At 40.3% G+C, this 25,657-nt stretch overlaps 1 protein-coding gene across 2 annotated transcripts; it reads left to right on the top strand.

Moving 5' to 3' along the window:
- Positions 1-1,571: 1,571 nt before the first annotated feature.
- Positions 1,572-14,559, top strand: TMIGD1 (transmembrane and immunoglobulin domain containing 1). Of its 2 annotated transcripts, none has more exons than XM_038546154.1 (7): positions 1,572-1,646; positions 3,762-3,868; positions 6,156-6,434; positions 9,125-9,400; positions 12,283-12,386; positions 13,406-13,446; positions 13,996-14,559. In XM_038546154.1, the coding sequence occupies exons 1-7, from the start codon at positions 1,600-1,602 to the stop codon at positions 13,997-13,999; spliced, it is 858 nt and encodes a 285-aa protein (XP_038402082.1). In that variant the 5' UTR covers positions 1,572-1,599; the 3' UTR covers positions 14,000-14,559. The 2 variants fall into 2 exon arrangements, with proteins under 2 accessions (XP_038402082.1, XP_038402083.1); XM_038546155.1 differs by having other exon boundaries at positions 1,592-1,646; positions 3,765-3,868.
- The last annotated feature ends 11,098 nt before the right edge of the window (positions 14,560-25,657 follow it).

The raw sequence follows: 25,657 nt of genomic DNA, 5'->3' as shown, positions 1-25,657 counted from the left end.
TATTTCTTAATATCCTTTAGAAATAGAAGTTGATATTGGTGCCCTGCTCACATGCCTTTGGCCTGCCTAGAGGTCACCTGCAAACAGTTCCCATATAGCAAACCGGCGACTTCCTGAGAGTCAGGAATGTTCATGGCTGGATTAAAAGAGTGCACTCCACCCTCATAGGATGGGCTGGAGATGCTGGGGAGTCAATACCTCAAGAATGTTCCTTAACTTATGATGGAAAGAAGTTAATGGATAAATATCTAAGCTTCCTTCTCCTCATGAGTTGATTCTGAGGTGTGCTCCGCAGAGCCTGTCAAAGGGTCCATAGGACAGTCACCCACAGCCCTAGCTTGTTTATTAACATACCCTTTATTCGTTATCCTTCCTTCCCTACCTCATTTCCTTACTGTGCTCCCTGAGATCACCTTGAATTAAACTACTTGCAGCAAAAGCTTTTGCCTCAGAGTTAGCTCTCAAGGGACCCAGAACCAAGACATCAGTTCATTACTAAATTCATTTACAAATGATGATAGTAAAACACACTGCTCTTGGATTCACAGAGAAGCAAACTCGAACCTTCTTAGATGGTGCTTGCAACTCAACCACAGAAATGCCCTTAGCTACGATTCTTACTGGAACGATATTATATGCTGAGGCTGTTTTTATTTATTATGCCTGCCCAGCCTGTATTATTAATAATAATAGCTACTGCTAATTAAGAGCTTACTGTGTGGCTGCTTCACATACTTTATCTACTCCTCACAATGACTTTGTAGGGAGCACGTTATTATTTTTCCCACTGTCTTGACAAAGAACTTGAATCTCATACAGGTTAAATACCTTGGTGAAGTCACACGACCACCAAGAGGCAGATCTCTGGTATGTGTCACCAACATGTTAAAATGTGCAGATAACTGTAAATGTTCTTTTATTCTATTCTTGTATAAATGGGAACGGTACTAGCCACGTAACACAGTGTAACAATACCATAAACATACATATTTTTTAACCAATAAAAAAGTTATCTTCAATTGCTAATTTGTGAAAGTGTAACACAAGGATTCCCTCACAAGACATGAGTTAAAGGGATAAAACTCTTCGTTGTCGTGCTTGGCTCAGTACAGCTTATGCACCAGGCATAGGTTACCAGTGGCAAGTAATATGTCTCCAGCATTATTTAAGTTGTGGAATCTTCCAGTATTTTGGCTGCCATGTTCAAGTTAGATAACTTTGATAATCTGACATCCTGAGAATGGTAACAGGGCGAGCCTGAGGAGAGGGTTGATTTTCACAGCAGCCAAAATAAAGCCCGGTGCATTATCTAACTTGAACATGGCAATGTTCTGTGAAATGTGCCACACAGTTTTGCACAAGGTCAGGTTTTCCTGGAATAATTACATCCTTAGTAATATCTGGTCCCACCTGGTAATTTGGGTACACATGAAAACTTAGAGTTGAAGATGTCTTTCCTAGTTAGTGTCTTCTCTAAGAATCCATAAAAAGAAAGAGACTTTGAACCCAATTTATTTTGTTTGCTTGACTCTACTGTCATAAAGTGTTTAAACGCAAGTATTATAAAGATGGTAATAGGGAAAGGATTTGGGGTTCCAGATGAAGGAACGATTGGCCAAGGAAGTCAGCTTTTCAGAGCTCAGCAGGTAAGCAGTAAAACTTTGTCTTGTATGAAGAGTAGAGAGTTGTGAAAATTTAGAACAAGCCAAGTAAGGGAAATTCATTTTTAAAAGATGCTGGCTGGTGTGGTGGAAGGGGAGGGGAGATGTTAATCCTCCTCCTTAATTACTAGGGTAGGGCAGGGTCTGCCAAGGAGCCCATACACTTACTCAGTTCTTATTAGGCACCTTCGGTGGTCAGTGCTTCAGAAAACTCTACAAATGACCAAATTCTGAGGTCATCACCATTGGAGTGCCTTGATAGAAATCTTTTTGGCAAAGTTTTAAAATTACAAAAAGAATTGATGTTGGTACTAACTACATTTTGTGGAAATATTGATGTAAGGTTACCAGTCAGAAAGGGTGAGTCTGGCGGGAGTGAAGCTTGCTCCTGTCAGGACAGGCTTGAGGAGGAGCAGAGCCTGTCTACAGAAGTCCTAGGGAAGTTTCAGCTCTTGAATGTTAATATTTATATTAAAGGCACAAAACTCCATGTCCCCCTGTGGAGAGGCCAGGGCTCAGAAGGGATTAACGGCACTGCTGCTTCTTCTTTAATTCATGAGAGACACACACAGAGAGGCAGAGACTTAGCAGAGGGAGAAACAGGATCCCTATGAACAGGACTCGATCTCAGGGCCTTGGGATCATGACCTGAGCTGAAGGCAGACGCTCAACTGCTGAGCCACCCAGGTGCCCCTAACAGCAGCTTCTTAATGGAGAATAATATCAGTGGATGCAATGGGATGGTTAAGAGCCTGGCCTTGGGAGTATGGGGTTTGAATCCTAGCCCTGACATTTACTGCCTTTGGGATCTTGGGCAAATTATGTAATCTCTCCAAACATTTATTCATTTTTTTTTAATTTTTATTTATTTATGATAGTCACAGAGAGAGAGAGAGAGGCAGAGACACAGGCAGAGGGAGAAGCAGGCTCCATGCACCGGGAGCCCGATGTGGGATTCGATCCCGGGTCTCCAGGATCGCGCCCTGGGCCAAAGGCAGGCGCCAAACCGCTGCGCCACCCAGGGATCCCCTCTCCAAACATTTAGAAATGACCTCAAGAGGGTTGCTAGGGACTTCATGGGGATTGAAAGAATGTATGTAAAGGGTTTAGCACAGTGCCTGTTGCATAGGAATCATTCAACTTGTGTTTCTACCATATTCATAGCGGTACTCTTGAAAGGAGGTCAACGAATGCATGTTTTTCCCAGATGAAGTGGAAAGTATCTAGGGAGGCAGATGACAGAAGCAAAAGCATAGCAGGATAAAAAGGAGGACTTTATTATCTATTATTTTTAGTTTACACTGGGTTAAAGGGAACGCATATAAGAGGGGGACGATGGTGGTGGGAGGGGAGAAAGCAGAGAGATTAACTTGGTTTAAGACTAGAGACCATACTGCAACTGAGTCTTTTCTAAGTTATGAACCATTTGAGTCTATGGGATTTGGAGGGGGTCTCAAAAACTCTCTTTAGCAGTGAGCAACTTTTACAAAACGACCCAAGAGAGGCTTTCTTTTTTTTTTTCTTTTTAAGATTTTTATTTATTTATTCATGAGAGACACAGAGAGAGGGAGAGAAGCAGAGACACAGGCAGAGGGAGAAGCAGGCTCCATGCAAGGAATCCGATACAGGATTTGATCCCGGGACTCCAGGATCACACCCTGAACCGAAGGCAGGCACTAAACCACTGAGCCACCAAGGGATCCCTAAGAGGGGCTTTCAAAACCAGAATTACTACAGTTCAGTAGAGACTGTCTGTGAACGAAGCAAGTTTATTTTCTCTTTCTGTTAAAATGACATTCTATCCATTTCTCCAGGGAAGACTGGTTCTACCCTCCCCAGGGCTTCTCCAGGGCTGCCCTATATCTTATAGCCTATATCTTTGTGGTTTTCATTTTCTTGCCTTAAAAAAATCTTTAATACTGAAGGTACTTTGAACTCAGTAATCAGAGCAAGATTGTTTAATTAAAAACTAGAAAAAGTACTGTTACAGCTGGGATGACTCATCTGGGATTTTATTTTAAATGCAAGATAGACAAGAGGAAGGTTCATAAACTCAGTGTAGACCAAAGTTCAGAACAAACTACACCCTTTTTTCCCCAGCAGATCAGAAGTAAATTTGTTAAAGATGGCGTGGAACATCAGGGAACTAATGAAAATGTGCAAATTTCTTCTCTTAGCGATTTTGTTTCTTCCACATGAGGTGACAAGTAAGTTAATAATATTCCTTTGGTCTCTTTGTAAATAAAGAAAAATTCCCGATTAAAACATGATCAGTTGGCTCTGGGAAAATCCAAAATCCAAATCACCAGATACACAGTTGGTATGGCTCAGAGAACGGGAGTCAGACAACATGATAAAATGTTAAATGGAAAAATTGTTTATGGCTCTGAGATGGCAAGGTAGAGTAAATATTCTGTTATCTCCATAGCCGCAGCCAAAATTTTTCTACTTTTTAAAACAATTTTTTTACTTTTTAATGCATTTCATTACTTTTTTTTAAGATTTATTTATTTATTTATCCATGATAGACAGACAGAGAGAGAGAGAGAGAGAGGTAGAGACACAGGCTCCATGCCGGGAGCCCAACATGGGACTCGATCCCAGGACTCCAGGATCGCTCCCTGGGCCAAAGGCAGGCGCTAAACTGCAGAGCCACCCAGGGATCCCAATGCATTTCATTACTAATGACATCCAAAATAAGTTTTTTTTTTAATTTTTTTTTATTATTTATTTATGATAGGCACACAGTGAGAGAGAGAGGCAGAGACACAGGCAGAGGGAGAAGCAGGCTCCATGCACCGGGAGCCCGACGTGGGATTCGATCCTGGGTCTCCAGGATTGCGCCCTGGGCCAAAGGCAGGCGCTAAACCACTGCGCCACCCAGGGATCCCCAAAATAAGTTTTAATGTCTATTTGAGCATACTGCTACAGGAAAATCTTCCCTGCATTTGTTCTCCACCCCACCCTGGAAGTAGATCCCTCCAAACCCCAATTTTAAAAGTAATACGTAGTCATTGTGAAAAAAAAAAGGGGGGGGGGAATATATAAAAGAATAAAGAAGGTGTGCCTGGGTGGCTCAGTTGGTTGAGTGTCTGACTCTTAATTTCATGGGATGGGCCTGTGTCAGGCTCCAGCTCAGCAGGGAGTCTGCTTGGGATTCTCTCTCTCTCCCTCTTTCTCTGCCCCTCTCTACCCTGCACGCATGTGCACATGTCATGTCCTCTCTCTCTCTTGATCCTTCTCTAAAAAAAAATTAAAATCTTTAATAAAAAAAAAAAGAATGAAGAAAACCAAATCCCATCATCCAGAGATAATCACTCAACAACATTTTGATATATATTCTTCCAGATTTTTGAAAAATACTAGGCAGCAATCACATAGTTTTCACCAGTACTTTGTGCATTTTAAAGGAAAAGTTCATGTGTTTACAGACTGTATTAACAAATGTTCTGTAGAAAACAAGTCTGTGGCAGCTAACGCCATTTTTAGCTGTGGTTACTTGGTCCTGAACCAAGAAAGTAAGAACTGAAATTCAGGTGTGTTACAGTGAATGGATTTCTGGAAATCAGAGATGAAAACCAACTGCTATGTATCCTGATTATCCTTCCACCACACCTCGACTACCCTCAAACCATAGCTATTTAAACATCAATTATTTTACTGCACTGCCCAAATAAGACATAAGAAATGCAGAACCAAAATTTCCACAATCCTGCCACACTTAATCAGAAAGCTTTTCAAATTGGCTTCTGCCCATATTCAATTGTATGTTCAATTTTATATATTTATAGTTATTATTATAGATGTACTTTACATTATGCCTATTCTCCTAAAGTTGTATCTTAAGTATGTTTCAATTTTACTATAGTCCTTTTTCATTTGTATTTTCCTCTCCTGCCCCCTCCCTTTGTTACTTTCAACTCCCTTTGCTACTTTCACATAAACAATTTAAGTCTGGAAAGGTTTTTTTTTTTTTTTTTTTTTTTACTTTTTTCTCTATTTTTATCAATCCTACTCAGTATACACAGTGAGATTTTCCCCAAGATTTTTTCTCATAAATGCATGCATGTGTGCATGCATGTGTGTGTATGTGTGTGTCAATGGGATAGTTCTGTGCATAGTAGTTCTGAAACTTCACTGCACATTAGAATTGCCTGAAGGCTTTTTGCAAATGCAATGCCCAGATTGCACTCATATCAATAAATCATAATGTCTGAGGGTGGAAATCAAGCATCAGTATGTTTTTAAAGATTCCCCAAGTGATTCCAACGTACAGCAAAATCTGGTAATCATCATTTTAACATTTTCCTTTTTTTTAAAGTTAATAATACATTCTGAAGCTTTTCCCTTGTAAAATTGTATAGATCACTATGACTTTTTAATTATTGTAGAGTAGTTCATTGTACTGGTGTAAAGTGATTTATTTAACCAATCCCCTGTTTATGCCACTTAGATCATTCATTTTGTGTTAATGGTTTCTTCCTGCCCTCCCAGGTTCTGTTCTAACTGTGAATGATAGAACTGAGAACTATATCTTGGACACTTGGCTCGGCTCCCAAGAATCTCTGAAATGTGCTGTTCAAAACCACACCAGAGAGGAAGAACTTCTCTGGTACCGAGAAGAGGGGACAGTGGATTTGAAATCTGGAAACAAAATCAATTCCAGCTCTGTGTGTGTCTCCTCCATCAGTGAAGATGACAACGGAGTCACCTTTACCTGCAAACTGCAGAGAAATCAGTCGGTGTCCGTTTCCGTGGTGCTGAATGTCATTTGTGAGTGAGGGGGGAGAAACTGCTAGTCAGTCTGTGCTGTCTGCCCTATATTAAGTGGTACTTGAAATTTGGGACTAAAGAGTGTGTGTATTTTAACATTTGTTTGGTGTTGCCTAATTGCCCTATTTATGCTCCTGCAACAATGCATGAGGGTGCCTATTTCCCCATACCCTCGTGAGCACTGAGTACCCTCAAACTCTAAGAACTTGCCAGCCTGATTTGAAATTTTATTTTCATTTTCCAAATTAAGAATGAGGGTGTCCACCCTTTCATAAGTGTATTGGCTGTTATGTTTCTTTTCTGTGAAATGCCTGCTCATGTCCTTTGCCCATTTTTTCTATTGGGTTATTTACCTTTTTTTGGGGGGGGGGTTATTTACCTTTTTAAAATTGGTTTGGCTAGGGGTTCCTGGGTCGCTCAGTTGGTTAAGTGACTGACTCTTGATTTTGGCTCAGGTTATGATCTCAGGATTGTGAGATTGAGCCTCCCAATGAGCTCTGCTAAGAACTCTGTGTTGAGCCCCATGGGGAGCCCTGTGTGGGGCTCTGTGCTGGGTGTGGAGCCTACTTAAGATTCTCTCTCTCCTTCTCTTTCTACCCTTCCACTCCCTCACCCTGAAGAAAAAAAAAAAGAATGCCCATGAAGTAAAATGATTAAAGTGTCCTATATTACACTGTAGCGCTCTAAAACAATGAGCTAGGTCTCTATGGTTCAATGTGGATATATCTCAAAAAGATACAAGCTATTGAGAGAATAAAGTCTTTTATGTAAGTCTTCTAAAACAATATGATGTATTTCCTATTGGTACATTATATGTATAAAAATGGTTTTTAAAAAAGATCTGAGAAAAAAAAGATCTGCAAGGATTTACATCAAACTCATAGCAGTGGATATCTTTGGGGAGCTAGAAAGTGAACAAGATGGAATCAAAGACGACCTTAACTTTATCTGAAACGTACTAATTTTTGCAAAAAAAGAATACTCATGTATAGTTGATAGACTTCAAAATTAATTTTAAATAGTTAAATAAAAGGAACAACTAATAGGGCATGTCCACAGGTCCTATGATATATTTGGTAATAGTGTTATCTATTCTAGCAGCTTCCTACATATCTGAATACCATGTAACATTCTTGTTGGATATGGATACAGAATTTCAAGCTCATTCCAAAGAGCAACAAAATGTCATTCTTCAGAAAGAGTTATTAATAGCACAGCCTACTCATGGTCTAATTATTCAGTGCACAGATTATACAAGCTTCCTTTTTCCTCTTCTCCACCTCTATCTCTTTCCTACTACCCACTTTTCAAGCACTTTATTAATCTTCAGCACCTTGACCAGAAAAGCAAGGGGCAAGGAGAAGAGAAAGAGCTCAGCCATTTCTCCCCTTGGATGTTGGAAAGCCGTGTGGGGGTGAGGGCTGGAATTATCTGGTGAGGATAAATGTGTTCAAGTATCTATGTCTCAATGACTGCTCTTATCATAGAGGGACTAAGGACTTGCTTTAACAGAGGAATGAGAGAGACTCAGAAGATCATACTTTCCATGGATGTCAGAGTTGCCACCATTGGAACACCTTCTGGGAGGAGATTATTTCTAGAGGATCACTGAGGAAATGCAAATAGGTACTGGTAAATGTAGCCAGGGCAAATGTGGTTAGATGAAATGCAAAAACAGAGGATGTGAGGACACCACAAAACCACCGTGGCCACTGCCACCACCACCACCACAATAATGGTTATTAGCACTGTGGTAAATTCTTTGCAGGCATTATGTCATTTAATCTTTACAACCCCTTGTGAGGTAGGTAATATCCCACTTTTCTAGATGAGGAAACTGAGCGGTTACGTAGCAGTTAAGTAACTTTCCCAAGGTCAGAGTAAGTGGCATGGATGGAATTACCGATAACTGCAATTTCTGCTTTCTTCATATTATACTCTTTTCTCCAACATATTAGTACAGATGGGTTTCAGAGAGCAAAGACTCAAGGCTTATACTTTTAGGTAGTGTTATAAATTGTCTACTTGGTACAGATTCATTATTTTAAAGAAAGATTTATTTATTTGAGAGACAGAGAGAGTGCTCATGCGTGGAAATGGGAGGAGGGGCAGAGGGAGAGAATCTTCAGGCAGACTCCTCCCTGAGCGTGGAGCCCAAACAGGGTTGGATCCCACCACCCTGAGATCATGACGAGAGCTGAAACCAAGAGTTGGACACTTTACTGACTGAGCCACTCAGGCACCCCCAGATTCATTATTATATACATTTGTTTCATGGTTTATCTTCTGTACCACATAAAAGTTCTACGAGGTTTGGAACTGGATGTATATAATTTACCATTGTATCCCCAGTTCCTAGTCCAACACTTGGCACAGAGTAGATGCTCAACAAATTTTAAAAAAATTATTTGTTTATTCATAAGAGACTCAGAGAGAGAGAGGCAGAGACATAGGCAGAGGGAGAAGCAGGCTTCCTGCGGGGATACCAATGTGGGGCTTGATCCTAGGACCCTGGGACCATGATCTGAGCTGAAGACAGACCCTCAACCACTGAGCCACCCAGGTGCCCTTCAATAAATTTTTGTCAAATTAATGAATTACTCCATGAGATGGACTGAAGGGAAATCTTGAACACTGATAGTAAATTACTGCTTATCTGCTAATTCAACCTAAATGCTTGAGTCTTGCAGTTCCTCCTATTCTAAGTGGAGACGACTTCCAAACAGTTGAGGAAGGCAGTGATGTGAAGTTGGTTTGCAATGTGAGATCCAACCCCCAGGCTCAAATGATGTGGCACAGAAATAGTGATATCCTGAATTTAGAGAAAAATCACCAAGTCCACCAGACAAGTGAGTCTCTTCAACTGTCAATCACCAAAGTCAAGAAATCTGACAATGGAACCTACAGCTGTGTTGCAAATTCATCTCTGCAAATGGAGACCAAGGACTTTCACCTCATCGTCAAAGGTAACTCTCTCTTTCTCTCTCTCTCTCTGGTAACTCTCTTTTTAAGTAATGGTAACTCGCAAAAAGTCAGAATAGGTTTTCATAAATGTTTTTGTGGCAATTGATGATGACAGTTGTGATTAGTAGCTATGATTTTCTTTAGTGAGTCATCCCTATCTAAGGAATTTCCACTAAGAATTCCAAATCTTCCATTTGGGATGCCCATTCCATATGAAACACTGCTTTTTGAGTAAAGGTCCTTTTTAGAAACAAGTGGGGGGACAATTCTGATCAGCGTTTAGGGAGGAGTACTTTTCATGAATTCTCCTGGGCAACAAGGTTCGTTGGAACTGGACTTTTGAGTTTACAGCCAATGACAACCAGAAAGAGAAGTCAGAAACACCAAGAGAAAGATAAAATAGATAAGAAAATGAATCTCTAAAATCATTCTTATCCCTGAAATTGTGATCTACAGGCTAAGCAGTAAGGAGGGAGGGGGAAGATGGTTCCTGAAAGGTCTTTCTCTTGGCTTCATGCTCCATCTACCCAGATTCTTCACACCTGCAATTAATAACAGGGAACAAATGAAGTTCCAAGTGTTCTTCCCTCCTCATATTTCTCATTCATACAAGAAGAGAAAGGGGACCTGAGCAGAGAAAGCAAGGAAGACAGTAGAAAGAAATGAGGTCAGAGAGCAAACGGAATGCAGACCAGTGTTCCCCCACCTCCACGTACCACTGGTGATTGTGGCAAAAATTGACCTTGAGGTGAGCAGCATGAAAAGAAACTCTCAAGAATGCAGCTGTGATGACTGAAATAGGAACAACCATCTTGGTACCAGGATAAAGAAAGCCGCAGTCTAAGCACAGCACAGAAGACCCGTAGAGGATGTTGAGTCTTGAGGGCTTTTTTAGGCAGTGCCCCAGCCCTGGAAATTTTCGGGTGTTGAAACAAGCAGGACAGTGTGAGATAGAAATTGGCAGTAGTCAAGGCTGTCAATCATTCTTTGCTGCTATTAACTGAATCCAAGTTCAAAAATAACTTGTTTTTTTGATACAGATTCTGAAAGTTTGATTAAAGTAGTCAAGTTTTCTTAGATAACATCTCTTCTAATTTGAAAAAAACATTTATTAAGACCCTTAACTGTCAATTTTAGTTGCTGAATATACAGGCATACTAAAAAAATCGTTAAAGTTTGCTTTCATGTTAAAACTTCAATTATGAAGTTGAGAGACATATCAGATGATGTCATCTGCAAACTTGGGCAAGCTAAGTTAATTTTCTGGTTAGAAAATTTGAGGTACCTGGGTGGCTCCGTGGGTTAAGCTTCTGCCTTTGGTTTGGGTTGTGATCTTGGGGTCCTGGGATCTAGCCCCCTGTTAGGCTCTCTGCTCAGTGGGGAGTCTGCTTCTCCTTCTCCCTCTGTGCTCTTTCTCTCTCTCAAATAAATAATAAAATCTTAAAAAAGAAAAAGAAAGCCTCTGTTTGGGTACATTTAATAAGTTCCTTCTTGTTCTAATTGGATCATATGGATCAGTTGAAACAGAATTTTATTTTTCTGAAAAAATCAAAAAAGAGAAAGGCAAGATACCTGGCACAGCAGATGCAGAAAATGCTCATGCACACATTTTCTGGTCCGAGGCCAATATGCTCAGAGCAGCCAAGCAAGCTGAGGCTCTTCTTTCTTGTTAGAATATTATTCACTTTGTCGTTTGCTTCCCTGTGCCCACTCATTGCCTTTCTTGCTAGTTCCTAGGAAGCCAACTGAACCCCTGCCAGAAGTGTTGGACTATGTGACCACTGGGCTTATTTCCTCCCCCTTCGGGGAGATCTGGGACACAAACACAGTGGCTGGTGGGGAGGAAGAGCCACTGCAGTTCAATGCCCATTACTGTGATTACTGGCGTGTTCAGTAATTTGTCCTGCAGAGTGACAGTATGCCCAGGGGCCGCTTGCTTTAAAAACCAAAGCCACAAATAACCCAAGTACTCCTAGGATAGAAGGGGTAGAAGAGGCAGCTTATTGAAGTTGAGGCTATTCACCTCTCCACAAAAGCATGGCTGGTAGGGACCCCTAGCCGAGTCATTCTTTTGTGTGTGTGTTTTTTTTCAAAGATTTTGTTTATTTATTCATGAGAGAGAGAGGACAGAGGCAGAGGGAGAAGCAGGCTTCCTGCGGGGAGGCTGATGCAGGACTTGATCCCAGGACCCTGGGATCATGACCTGAACCAAAGGCAGACACTCAACCACTGAGCCACCCAGGAGTCCCCTGGCCCTGTCATTCTAACCGGCTGTAAAATTACATGCAGAGATTAGGGAATTATATCATCCCTCTTGGTTACGAAGGAATCACAAGTGCTCCGTGATATAAAAAAATATATATATACACAACTCATATGGCAAGCTGGATGCTAGTTTGGCAAATTGGCTTTCAAGTGGGCAGGATCCTGTTTTGGGTGGAGCTCTTCCAAACCAACTTGTTTTTCTTATTTTTTCCTGCTCTATTATTTTCTTGGCTGTGGGCTGCCTTCACAGCTTTAAGTGCTCTGCTGCTGGTGCTCAGGCTAACTATGTTTGCCATGAACCTCTCCGGGCTTCATAGCTCAGTAGAGTAGTTTCTAAATGAGGCCACACAAAGCTAGAAGTGAAAGCACAGATCTTGAGCACAAGCGTTTATCCTATGTGTTGGGATTATCTTGCCTAATAAATATGAAGGAAAAAATACCAAATCTGGTTACCAATAAGAGAGTAAAACTTGGGTAGGTATTATTGGGTTTGTTTGAAGGATTTAATTAAGAGGATGATATATGTGAAGTGCAAGGCATCATGGCTGGGACATAGAAGTACGTAAATTAGACTCATGTAAATGTTAGTTGCTATTCCTTGTGTTTGCATTTCCAACAGATAGAGCTGTGACTGTGCCAAAAGAACCCATTATTGCCGCATGTATTGTGGTCTTTCTGACATTGTGCTTTGGACTGATTGCTAGAAGAAAAAGAATAATGAAGGTATCTAAATATTCTAAGCTATTGAGGTATAAATTCATCTAAATCCAGTCAGGAAACTGGCTATCTAAATGACTATAGAGTTGGGAACCATAGTTGGACAATCTGGTCTCTCCAAAGACCAAAATGGAAGTAGCTCAAAGGAATAAAATGGCACACATATGATGAATACAGCTTTAGCAAAGAATGGAAATACATATGGACAAAACCTGTATGAAAATAGCTGTGGTGTTAGGAATAGGGGATTTGGGGCTGATATTTCTTTCTTTTAAATTTCCCTTTATTGTTGCTATGGTACCTTTGGTACAATAAATAAACATACAGAGAAACATCTACTGTGGATTCAGAGATCTGCATGAAAAAAGTGACACTGAACAGCAGTTCACCTCTGAGTATAGCCACAGTCCCTGGTAGTAATGAGCTAAAGTTTGAATTGTTGAAGGGTTAACCTTGTCAGTTAGCTTGATGCCGAGTATGTGTATGCATAGGTTAATGCCATGCATTTGGCTCCACCCAGTGCCAAAGGGAGGCAAATGTGGCAGAAAGCCTCTAAGGAAAGACCTGTATGATCTAGGCTGTTAGTTATGCAGCAAGAGGTGTTCTTGAAACATATGGTAACTGGGTGTGATTCAGGGGAACAACGTCTCCCAAGAAGAAATTCACCCACCCCCTGGTGCCAATCCAAAGCAAAATTTTTTCCTGGGAAAAGAAAAAGGAAGAAAGGAAGAAAAGGAAAGGAAAAAGAAATATTCAACTACCTAAGAATCCTGGAAGCATTTTGGTTTAAGAATTACATCTTTGTAGGATCAGTAGAAATAATTAGTATGGCCAAAGACATAAGACCTGCACCAGTGCAGAGGTTCTATATTTCCAGCTACCTCTGTATTGATGAGTACTTTTCTTGGTAGGAGATTAACAGACATTTGGGCTTCCTATCCCTTGAGCCACATTGATACATTCAAAATGTTTATCTACAGCCTTAGAAAAGCAGGCAAACTCATTGCCCCTGTGTTTGCTTTTAGCTCTGCATAAAGAATGAAGATCCTCAAAGAGAAACCGCTTTGTAAGTACTCTGGGCTGGGGCCAATGATTTTCCATGAGCAGACAGGTAACAGTGGTGTGTGTCATAAAGCCCATCCTGGGCAAACTCCTCCTGAGATGGGAGGTGCTGGGAGGTGAAGAGGTTCAGATTAGAATGGAGGGTGGAGGAGAATCTGCCTCTACTTTAGAAGAAGACAGGTGAGGCTCCATTGGAAGGTTGCCTAGAACTGAGAATACTACCCTTGCTCTTAAGCCTGTTTTCCACTTAGGAAGTTCTGGGCTACTGTCCAGCTCCTGCATTGTATAGCTACATAATGTAAATGACTGAGAGGGCTGACCCTGGGGGAAGCCATGCGGCTTCTCCTTCACAACGACGTCAGAAGCAACAGTCCTCATTCTGAACACTGCCTTCTCTGTGGGGCTTCCTTTTACTCTGTTGGCCCCAGCCTTGGAGAAGTAAGCAGTCAGTAAAAAGAACGAAGGCATTCTTTCCGAGAGTGTGGATTTTGTTTTGAATTTTTTTTCTTATTGCCATGATCATCATTATAATTGATTTCTTGGTTCATTTCAGATGAGAAAGCTGAGATGCCATCCAACACAACAAGAGTTTTGCATCAGGACTTCCTTGATTTAATGTAGTCCCATCTGTATTTATTGTTATTATTAAATTCACTCCTGTCAAATTGTCAGAGGTTATGAAGAAGTGTTTCATTAGGCACTTAACAGTAGCTGTGATGACTAATTTGATATTCTTGCAGAACATTTTTATGGAGAAAACTATTAAGAAGGAAAAGTAAGATTCTGTTGTCTTCTCCTTGAAGCATATGTTATTTAATGGAGGTTTGCTCCAAAAAGCTTGGTCACCGTTTACCATTTAGTATGTATTTTTCTAGGTAGGAAATGGGCAGACATTTGGGTTTCATGAATAAGTGCAATACCAAAATGGAAAGGAGAGCTGAACATAGAGTGATCAATTTTTGAGTTGCCAAAGAAGTACATAAATAATATCAATTATCATCTACTTTCACTGTCGTCTCATAAATGAAATGTTTTAGGACTAAAAAAAGGATGGATATAATCTCAGAATATAAGGCATTCCTTTAAACAGAATAAATTTAGCATTATGAAAAAGTCAGCATATGTCCTTATTTTTCTCATCTCATCCTGGTTTGGTGACACAGTCGCTGACTTTGTAAGCTCTATGTGGGGATGGAGATGAAAACTGCCGGGGACATGGGCTAGCCAACGGCTCTGCACACAAAGCAGCCTTTGCCCTTTTGGCACAGTTGTTTGCCTAGATCCAGCAACATTAATTATGAATCAGCCTATACTCTTCTCGTATACCTCTGTTATAAATTGCAGCTCTTCTGATTTATCATCAACCTTCACTACTTCCATTATTTCTTCATTCTCTTTCCCTGAGAATCTCTGCTTTGCTGTCCCACACAGTGGGATGGGTTAGGAGAAGAAGCCCTCTTGCTCAGAACCACCTTTGATATCTGCTGTGCTCACCCTCTAACTTAGGGGGAAAAAACCAGAATTTTTGGTCTAATATTGCAGTAGCTAAATGTGCCACAGCAAGAGAGAAAGCAAGAGATCTGCTATCAGCCAAGTGGTTAAAAGTTTCTCACTGACACGGAAGCAGAGAGGAAATGAGCAGATTGTATGAAATCCCAACAGTGTTGTGTGTAAGAGGGACCCAGACACATCCTCCTTGTTAGGCTTCTCTCTGCTTCCTTGGAACCTTCTGCATGGAATGGAGAGACCATTAAAGACTGGGACTTACAGGTTTTTCAGTCTTCCTGGAGGCCCCAGCAGGTTTTTGTGGGGAAGCCTTCAGATCTTGCTCCTCATTCAGGATTTCTCAAAGTAGAATTTGGAAGCCTTGTGAAAACAGTGTAAGAACAAAGTAGGAGGATTGTGAAAATCTGAAAGTTTAGACAATTAAGGAGAATTCCAGAGACTACATGGAAAAAACTAGATCTCAGGCAATGATTGGGATAGTTTAAAGTGGAATGGGAAATGGGGAAAACCTATTAAATTGGTCTTGGAATCAGGAGACCCGAATTCCAGTCTTGCTTGTGTTACCTTGGACAAGTCCTTTAAGCTCTCTTGGGCCTTTGGAAAATAAGGAGGTTGAATTAGAAGAAGGATTAGGATTAATTTTCATGTTAAATTTCATGTTAATGCATGTGATGCTCAAAAGATTCCCAAATAGTTTAGTTAAATGCTGAAAGGAGTTGGCAAGAAAAATGAAAACGTAATACCTTTGCCCTACCTAGTAGAATTATGAATCAGCTTTGTTCTAGGACATATGGCAATCCTTAAGTATTACAGGTCATCAGTAGAGAATCTCTTCACCCTTATAAACTACTGTGACCTTGTACATTAGCACAGACAAGGGACATTAAGTGGTTTTAACAGAGCATGGCAATATCATAAACAGTCACTGCATTTCATTTTGTTTCGGTTTTGAAAAAAACACAGAGCCTTTATTAAAAATTGTGTCTGGGGGATCCCTGGGTGGCTCAGTGGTTTGGCACCTGCCTTTGGCCCAGGGAGCAATCCTGGAGTCCTGGGATCGAGTCCCAAATCAGGCTCCCAGCATGGAGCTTGCTTCTTTGTCCTCCTGTGTCTCTGCCTCTCTCTCTCTCTCTGTCTGTGTGTGTGTGTCTATCATAAATAAATAAATAAATAAATAAATAAATAAATAAATAAATAATCTATATTAAAAAAATAAAAATAAAAATTGTGTGTTATTATTATTATTATTATTATTATTATTATTATTATTGAGGGGGATGAGGGGCAGAAGGAGAGGGAGAAAAAGAATCCACACCCAGCAAGAGCCTGAGGTGGGGCTGGATCTTATGAGCCTGAGATCATGAGCTGAGCTAGAATCAAGAGTTGGACATTTAGTCAACTGAGCCACCCAAGCAGCCCCAAACTGTGTCTCTTATTTAAAATGAGAAGTTCAGCCTAGAACCTGACTTAAAAGGTCATGAAATTCTAGAACTTAAAAGAAGCCCCCATAACCTTTCCCTAAGTGTCTTCTCTATCTACCATAAGCTACTTGAAATTCCAACATTAATAGTCTGTTTTTGACAAATACCAGTGGAGAAGTGACAGACAAAGCCAGTTGCTATCTTCTCCACCTTTCTATCAGTTGCTATCTTCTCCACCTCTATCAATAGAGGAACCTTTTACAATAATTATTTTTCTCCGTCTAGGGCCCCATTTTTTGAAAACAAAACAAAACAAAACAAAACAAAACAAAACAAAACTGGTCTATCAAGCACCTGAATTTATTAGGTAATAATAATCTGCTTTCCCAATTTTCAAAACATCAGTGATATTGGGGTGCCTGGATGGCTCAGTCAGTTAAGCATCTGACTCTTGATCTCAGCTCAGGTCTTGATCTCAGGATTATGAGTTCAAGCCCTGCATTGGGTTCCACACTGGGTATGAAGCCTACTCAAATTAAAATAAAGAAATAAATAAAACATCAGTGATAGCTACTTGCCAGTCTGAACTTCTTTTATGATTACAACACAATTACTCAGTTGATGTAATTCCATTTCAAAGCAAAGAAATCTGGTGCTTGACTTAATTAACCTGGGCAATCTTTTATAGGTTAATAATAAAATCACTGCCATTAGGTTTTTTGAATCACTGAAAATAGCTTACAAATTCCTTTGCCAATTTTACCCCTGTTATGGCCACCATCACCAACTTCCTGAACTTACTGGCAGGAGGTCATAAAGTCAAATTCTTACAGAGGTTAAGCAGTTCAGTGGAATAGGCAAGTGGTAAAACAATAGGAAGTGGTGGGAACAGTGGCAAATGGAGAACACAACTTTGTCTAAAAAAGGGTTAATTGCTACCATCGGGCACAGATTTTCTGATTCTTTAAGAGAAGTCAGAACTCTGAATTAAAATGTGTAATTTTTGGGCAGCCCTGGTGGCTCAGCGGTTTAGCGCCACCTTCAGCCCAAGGCCTGATCCTGGAGACCCCGGATTGAGTCCCACGTCGGGCTCCCTGCATGGAACCTGCTTCTCCCTCTGCCTGTGTTTCTGCCTCTCTCTCTTTCTGTGTCTCTCGTGAATAAATAAGTAAAATCTTTAAAAAAAAAAATAAAATGTGTAATTTTCTTACTTAAAAAAATTTGGCGGGGAGTGCCCTGGGTGGTTCAGTTGATTAAGCATATGACTCTTGGTTTCTGCTCAGGTCATGATCTCACAGTTGTGGGATCAAGCCCTGCTTCAGGCTCTATGCTCAACATGGAGTCTGCTGTTCCTCTCCCTCTGCTCCTCCCCCTGCTTGTGCTCCCTCTGTCTCTCTCAAATAAATAAATACAATCTTTAAAAAAAATTTTAAATTTAAATCCTGGATGTCTAGGAGTAGAAGAATCCTCTTACCCCAATACATGCTGATCTCTGTTAGTTAAGTTACAACCCAGCATTGTCTTGGGCTTTCATTATTTCGTGGAGATTTTTATGAAACAGCTCTTGTAATTTTCACTCCTATCCTCTTCTCCAAAGCTCAGGCATGACCATGAAGAAGTAAGCCAGAGGACAGTTAGTTATATCGTGCTGAGGACTTTACCTGCATTATTTGATCCTGTAAACAACCCTTACAAAATACTCATGGCTGTCCCAACTTTAATGGAGCTAACTAACTTATAGGGAGTGGCTAAGATGGGATTCCTATTGGGCTGATCCAAAGCCTGGGGCCTGGAATAGGGGAGAGGATATCAAAGAAGGGGCAAAGGTTGAATAATAAAGACAAACTTCACTTCTCTCATATGTCACCAAGAATGATGTCCAATCCTACTTCTAGTGACCTATAGACAATTTATTTGAGTAAGTAAAGGGAATTTAAAACAAACTTATTTGGGGAGCATCTTGAAGATGTTACAACACTCCTTGACATCATTCGATATGTCTTGCGGTGTTGCAGCACTGGAGCTGAGAATTGCTGCCCTAAATATTTGCTCCTTCTTCTTCTGATTATAATCAATGAGTATTACTCTTTGCCAAAGGGTTTGCCTAGATAATTTCTTATCATTGCAACAATCCTAAAAGGTAGGCGTTGGAATCCTCATTTTATAGATGAGGAAATTGAGGATTAGAGAAACAAAATAGCTTGTTCCAACTTGCACAATTAGAATAGGGTGGAGTTGGGATTCAGTGGCCTCAAATTGACTTCACAGTCCACACTGCTTCTCTACACTGCACTGTCCTGGGGTAGGGGACAGGGGTAAAGATACTGGAATGTGACTGAGAGCATCTTACTGACTGGGGGCTTGAGGGTCGTGGCAAAGATATTTATCATTAACTGAATATCCTTGTTCTTCTCACACTTCCCTGCCCGCTACTAGATAGTCCATATGACTAGTCCTATTCAAGGGGCTATGGGTAGAAATAACAGTGTCAGTTCTGGGCAAAGCAAAGCAGAATGGGTGCATGTTCTTTAGATTCTTTTTTCCCTGACATGGCAACTGTGGAGAGATGTTAGAGCATCTGCCAGCCTGGGATTCTGAGTAGCTATGTAGAACAGAGCTACCTGTTCACAGGTAAGTGAGAAATAGACCCTTGTATTAAAACCACTAGGCTTTAGGATTAATTTGCTACTGCAGCATAACTCAGCCTATCCTGACTAATGCAGGCATTTCATTATAATAAGAAATCAAGAGACAATTTAATCTAGTTTAATGAAATGATGCTTAATATCAGGCACAAGTTAATCATAATCCCCATTCCCTCCTATCAGAGACCCTGCATTATTTAAAATGCTGACAAGCCTGAAATGAAAATCACATTTTCCCCTTTGAACAAACTCACATCTTTAAAGAAGACAACACATCTTTAAAGAAATAGGGCATCCATAGTGTACCACAAACTCTTTAACACTCTGGAGAGCTTTCTTCAAGAGCCTATCTCTGCAACACAAGGTGATTCCAGAGCAAACAACATAGAGCACGGGTAGTTTTCACTGACAGAATATGGAAAGACATGGAGGACACTACTGTGAATTCCCCGACACTTGAGTTCTCAGAGAATTATGCACATGTTAAGAAAAAAATTGTGGAGATCTGTCACCCCTGCCAACAGATTCCTATGGTAAAGTATTGCTGTGGAAATTCAGGAAATAGTTGTCTTGATTTCTTCAGACACTCATGATAGCAACAACAATAGCCTCAGCCTCTACTTAAATTATGGCTACTAATAACAATTTGTTATACTTTCATGCTACCTAATAATTTATGGAACATTGGTACATGTATCTTTTTTGATCCTCATAGCCACTCTGTGACATAGGTAGTGCTCTTTTCCTATATGATTTGCAACCAGAGATACTAACGTTCAAAGGTTAAAGTCATCTGTCCAAGGTCACACAACTAGTAAGAAGAGTCACCCCCTCTTATCACCCTGCCTTTGGGCTCTGTGTCAGTACTGCTGTTGCTTTCAGTTTTGTACAGGACAGTCATTCAGCCCTCCGAGCCTTGTAAGTGATCACTGTATGCCAGGAAGAAGGGAGACAGAAGAGGAGAAACTAAACTAGCATACACAATTATTCGGAACTGTCAAAATTGAGTTCCTAGTCTAGGTAACCTGAAATATCCAGGCATCACAAAACAATAGATACACTCTTCTATGTACCTACCTTGCTGTGTCCTAAGTACTTTTGTAAAAAAAGATTTTATTTATTTATTCATAAAAGACACACAGAGAGGCAGAGACATAGGCAGAGGGAGAAGCAGGCTCCCCACAGGGAGCCTGATGTGAGACTCATCCCGGGACCAGGATCACACCCGGAGCCGGAGCCAGAGCCAGAGCCGGAGCTGGAGCTGAAGGCAGATGCTCAACTGCTGAGCTACTCAGGCATCCCTGTCCTAAGCACTTTAAATATATGATAATTCGCTTAATCCTCATAACAATCACACAACAAAGATCCTATTTTTATCATACCCATTATACAGGAGAGGAAAACAAGGGCACAGAGAATTTAAGTCCTGTGTGTCCTGGGTCACACAGCTTATTAGTGGCTGAACCAGATTTAGACCTGGGTAGTATGGTTTCTGAGTTTTTAACCACTAGGAAAAATTACCTTTACATTAAGAACTGACTGGCAAAAAAAAAAAAAACTGACTGGCACAGTACTTCCTATATGGCAGGAACAAACATACATAGACTGATTTAAACCCTATTACACTTAACATTTGAATTCAGGTTAAAAGTAGATGTAGAGTGTCAGAGTGAGGGGGGAATGGACAAAAAGGGCAGAGGTGAGGAAGGGTGGGGGGGAAGGAAAAGAAGGTGGGAGAAAGTAGAAGAGGAGGAAAGAAAACAATGTAGAAGTGCCTGTGAGAGGCTGGCCTTTCAATGCAAAGAACCTGCGCCCTGACGTGAGCAGAGGATGAGGAGGAGAATCAGCTCTCCCAGCCAGTTCTAGTTTCTTCACGGTTCCTAAAGTGTGAGCATCTCATGAGCTGAGGATGAGTCTAGTGTTCAAGGATGTGCATTTATCTTACAACATGGCTCCTAAAGCAAGCCAACTACTTAATTTGGTTCTCAACCAAAGAAACAGCAATCTCTTCCCATCCTGGAATGAAAACCCACTCTGCTATGCTGATGAAGAGGAGCTGTTTGGGTCTTGGAAGTGATGCTTCCCTAACGAATTTCCAAGGATATTGGTTATAATCCATTTTTTGCCTGACTTTGGAACTTAATTGAGTAACACCAAAACCCATTTGTATCATCCATCCTGACTGGTGCTGAAGGAGGTCACTGAATTCTGTAGTTTGTGATGCAACTCTGCTGTGTATATTCAACATTGCTCATAGAAGAGTTTTAGCTATCAGATGTACATGAAACTACCAGATGTATGAACAGTTGCTTTGGGGAAAAAAAAGGCCTCCTTTCTTGGCTCGGCCACTAATGAGCTGCTCAGTTCAAGGGTGTCCCATAATCTTCCAGAGATTCTAAACTGAGGTTCTAGACCAAAAGATAATCTCTAAGATCCTGTGAGTCCTCATATTAAATGATTTGATAATGAAACACTTCTTCGGAGGCCCTATACTTCCTTGTATGGCATTTTGCAAACTGTATGCTTCTTTTGCAACAGATTCTCAGCCCCAAACAGGTCATTTTTCATTCTGTCATTTGTAGGCTTTATAGGCAGCTCAAGGGCATAATTTAAAACATTCCACCCAAGAGGGTATAAACTTTGCTTCTGCTAAAGAAGTATAGCCTTGACTTCCTGAATTTTATAGTTATGGTACTCATAAAAGTGTTTAATAACAAACTTGGCTCACTTGGAAATTACTAAGCTACAGGACTTTGCCCCCATTTGAGACATGTATTATATTTCTTTTTAAGAAAATATTTACTGATTTATTAACAAGTTCATATTTCTTTTTTTTTTATTTATGATAGTCACAGAGAGAGAGAGAGAGGGAGAGAGAGAGAGGCAGAGACATAGGCAGAAGGAGAAGCAGGCTCCATGCACCGGGAGCCCGACGTGGGATTCGATCCCGGGTCTCCAGGATCACGCCCTGGGCCAAAGGCAGGCGCCAAACCGCTGCACCACCCAGGGATCCCCCAAGTTCATATTTCTGCTAGAGATTTCTGTACAATCTCCTTTGATTACTCTAAATGCGGGCATAACTTATTTTATGATTCTGTAATGCTATTAATCATCTAAGGTTTCTGCCATTGATCCTTCTTTGTCTTGTTGCGTGGTCTTCATGATTTTCTACTTTGTCAGACAAATTAAAATGGGCCAGTGTAAAAGCATAACATGTAAGTGTTATATGTAAATGCCTAAGACAAACTTCCTGATTTTATCTCATTTGTCAAAACCTAAAATAAAAGCACCCATAAACCTAAACCATCCACAAATTGAATATCCACAATGGTTGCTTTGTTGCAAATTGAAAAATGACATACGACACACAATAATTTATAAATCTGCAGGTTTATTGTTTAGGCTGACATGTCTAAAGCACTTGAGTTTCTTTTTTTCTTTTTTTTTTTTTTAAGATTTTATTTATTCATGAGAGAAACACAGAGAGAGGCAGAGACATAGATAGGCAGAGGGAGAAGAAGGTTCGCTGTGGGGAACCTGATGTGGGACTTGATCCCAGGACTCTGGGATCATGTCCTGAGCCAAAGGCAGATGCTCAACCACTGAGCCACCCAGGTGCACCTAAAGTACTTGAATTTCAAAATGCTTTCATTTACACTTTATCTTTCAAGCTTATATTCTTAGTCTCTGGAATCAGGCTACCTGGGTATAAATCCTAACTCTACCACTTCACTAGCTATGTGATGCTGTATAAATTACCTATCCTTTCAGATCATCTAATCTTTACCATGACCCTGAGTTAGGATGTAGCTTCTATAACTATCCGCATTTTGTAAATGAGGAAATAAAGGAACAAAGATTTGTACATGTAAGACTGGCATAATAAGCACTCACTCAATTTTGGCTATTATAACTAGTATCTTACTTTTCAGAAAAGGAAATAGACACTCAGTTTAAATGATTCTTTATGCCTATAAATAGTAGTTGAGACTAAAATCAGATTTAATGGGCTTCAAACCTTTACTCCATGCTGCGTTTCTTATTTAACATTAAAAATTGGCTTTTCAGGGCATCTGAGTGGCTCAGTCAGCTAAGCTTCTGCTTTCAGCTCAGGTTGTGATTCCCAGGTCCTGGGATTGATCTCCACATTGGGCTCCCTGCTTACAGGGAGCCTGCTTCTCTCTTTCCTCCCTGTTCATGTTTATGATCACTCTTTCTCTCTTTCAAATAAATAGATTCTTTAAAAAAATCAGAGCTGCCTGTTTGGCTCAGTGGTTGGAAAATATATGTGTATATATATATATATATATATATATATATATATATATTCTACAACTTCTTTAACCATTTATCAGTTGATGGACATTTATGCTCTTTCCATAATTTGGCTATTGTTGATGATGCTGCTGATAAACATCAGGGTGCATGTGTCCCTTCAAATCAGTATCTTTGTATTCTTTGGGTAAATACCTAGTGCAATTGCTGGGTCATAGTGTAGTTCTATCTTTAACTTTTTGAGGAACCTCCACACCGTTTTCCAGAGTGGCTGCATCACTTTGCATTCATACCAACAGTGTAAAAGGGTACCCTTTTCAGTTTGCATCCTCATCAACACCTGTTTTTTCCCCCTGTATTGTTAATTTTAGCCAGGGACGAGGAGGTAATCTCATTGTAGTTTTGATTTGGATTTCCCTGATGATGAGTGATGTTGAGTATCTTTTCATGTGTCAGTTAGCCAGCTGTATGTCTTCTTCCAGTGATATTTAATTATGTTCTCTCAGATCTAATTTCTTCTTTTTCATCTCTATCATGTTCTCTTCCATTATGCCTATTTTTTCCTTTCATCTTCATTTTAATCTTTTAGTAATTCGACAAAATTTAGGTTTTGGTGATCATTTTATAAAGATAATTGGCATGAGGAGAAGCATTTTTCAGAGCAGCTTAATCAGGACCTCCTGTGGCTAGATTATCTGAGAGCATTGTATCAGTGCTCTGCTTTGTTGTTTACAGGCATCTTCCTTTCTTCCCAGCAAAGGGAAAGAAAATGGAGGCAGTGTTCCTGCATTTTCAGAATAAGGTCTCAACCTCTCAGTGGGCACAGTTGACCCTCCATGTTTGACTCCTGCCTTTACTCTTAGCTTGAGCTATGTTCAGTGTTCTCAGTTCCCAAACAGCAACTTTTAGCCTTAAGATCTTTGAATAAATCTTACTTCCACCTAGAATGCCTTTCCTCAATCATCACTTAAGGAACTCCTAATTGTCCCAAACTCAGATGATCTGTCATCTCTTCCACGAAGCTCCTAGTCTAACTTAGATATTCCTTTTCTATGCTCTACATTACATGGTGCAAACCTCTACCAGAGCATAATGGTTAGGATCAGGCTTAGAGTTGGTTTGGGCTAGGGTGATTTGCCTCCAAAATATATCCCATATATATCTACTTCTTTTTCTTCTCCATGGCTGCCTTCTAGATCTATGTCACCATTCACCTTTTGCCTGAACAAATTCTTGTCATCTAACAGGTTTCCTGCTTACATTCCTGTCTCTCTTCAATCTATCACTTACACTACAGATAATCTTTTTTTAAAGATTTTATTTATTTATTTATTTGAGAGATCGAGCATGAGGAAGAGGCAGAAGGAGAGGAACAAGCAGACTCCCTGCTGAGAGGGAAGCCTGATGCAGGGCTCAATCCCAAGACCCGAGCCAAAGTCAGATGCTTAACCAACAAGCTACCCAGGTGCCCCTAGAGTAATCTTTTTAAGAAGAAACCTTTCATATATACAAAATATAGATAATGTATAAAATTAGGTATAATGAATAAAGTGAACAGCTACCAATTTAAGAAATAAAATATTGCCTATACCTTTGAAGCAGACTGTGTCTCTTTCCCAAAGGTAAACACTATCTTGAATATGGTGCTTAATTTTCTCTTGTTCTTTAATTGTTCTTAAGATTTTATTTTAAGTAATCTCTACACCCAACAAACTCACAACCTTCAGATCAAGAATCCCATGCTCTGCGGACTGAGCCAGCTGGATGCCCCTTCCTTTGTTTTTGTTTTTATTTTTGTTTTTATTTTTTTTTAAAGATTTTATTTATTTATTCATGAGAGATACAGAGAGAGAGAGAGAGAGAGGCAGAGACACATACAGGCAGAGGGAGAAGCAGGCTCCATGCAGGGAGCCTGATGTGGGACTCGATCCCTGGACTCCAGGATCACGCCCCAAGCTGAAAGCAGAAGCACCTAACTGCTGAGCCACCCAGATGACCCTGTTTTTATTTTTTATTATTATTTTTTAAAAGATCTTATTTATTTATTCATGAGAGACAGAGAGAGAGAGGAGGAGAGAGAAGCAGGCCCCCTGCAAGGAGCCTGATGGGGAATTCGATCCCGGATCCTGGGATCATGCCCTGAGCCGAAAGCAGACACTCAACTGCTGAGCCACCCAGGTATCCCTTGTTTTTATTTTTTAATTCCTTTGCCATGTAGGCATCTCTAAACAATACATTATTTAAATTTGCTTGTTTTTGAATCTTGAGATTTGCATGCCATTTGCTTTGCAATTTGCTTTTTGCACTCAACATTGTTTCTGAAATTCATCCATGTTGATTTTCACTCTGTGCAGTGTTCAATTGTATG

This window comes from Canis lupus, chromosome 9, assembly GCF_011100685.1.
Source record: "Canis lupus familiaris isolate Mischka breed German Shepherd chromosome 9, alternate assembly UU_Cfam_GSD_1.0, whole genome shotgun sequence".
NCBI classification, from domain to species: Eukaryota; Metazoa; Chordata; class Mammalia; order Carnivora; family Canidae; genus Canis; species Canis lupus.
This window is presented reverse-complemented; position numbering and strand designations above follow the sequence as displayed.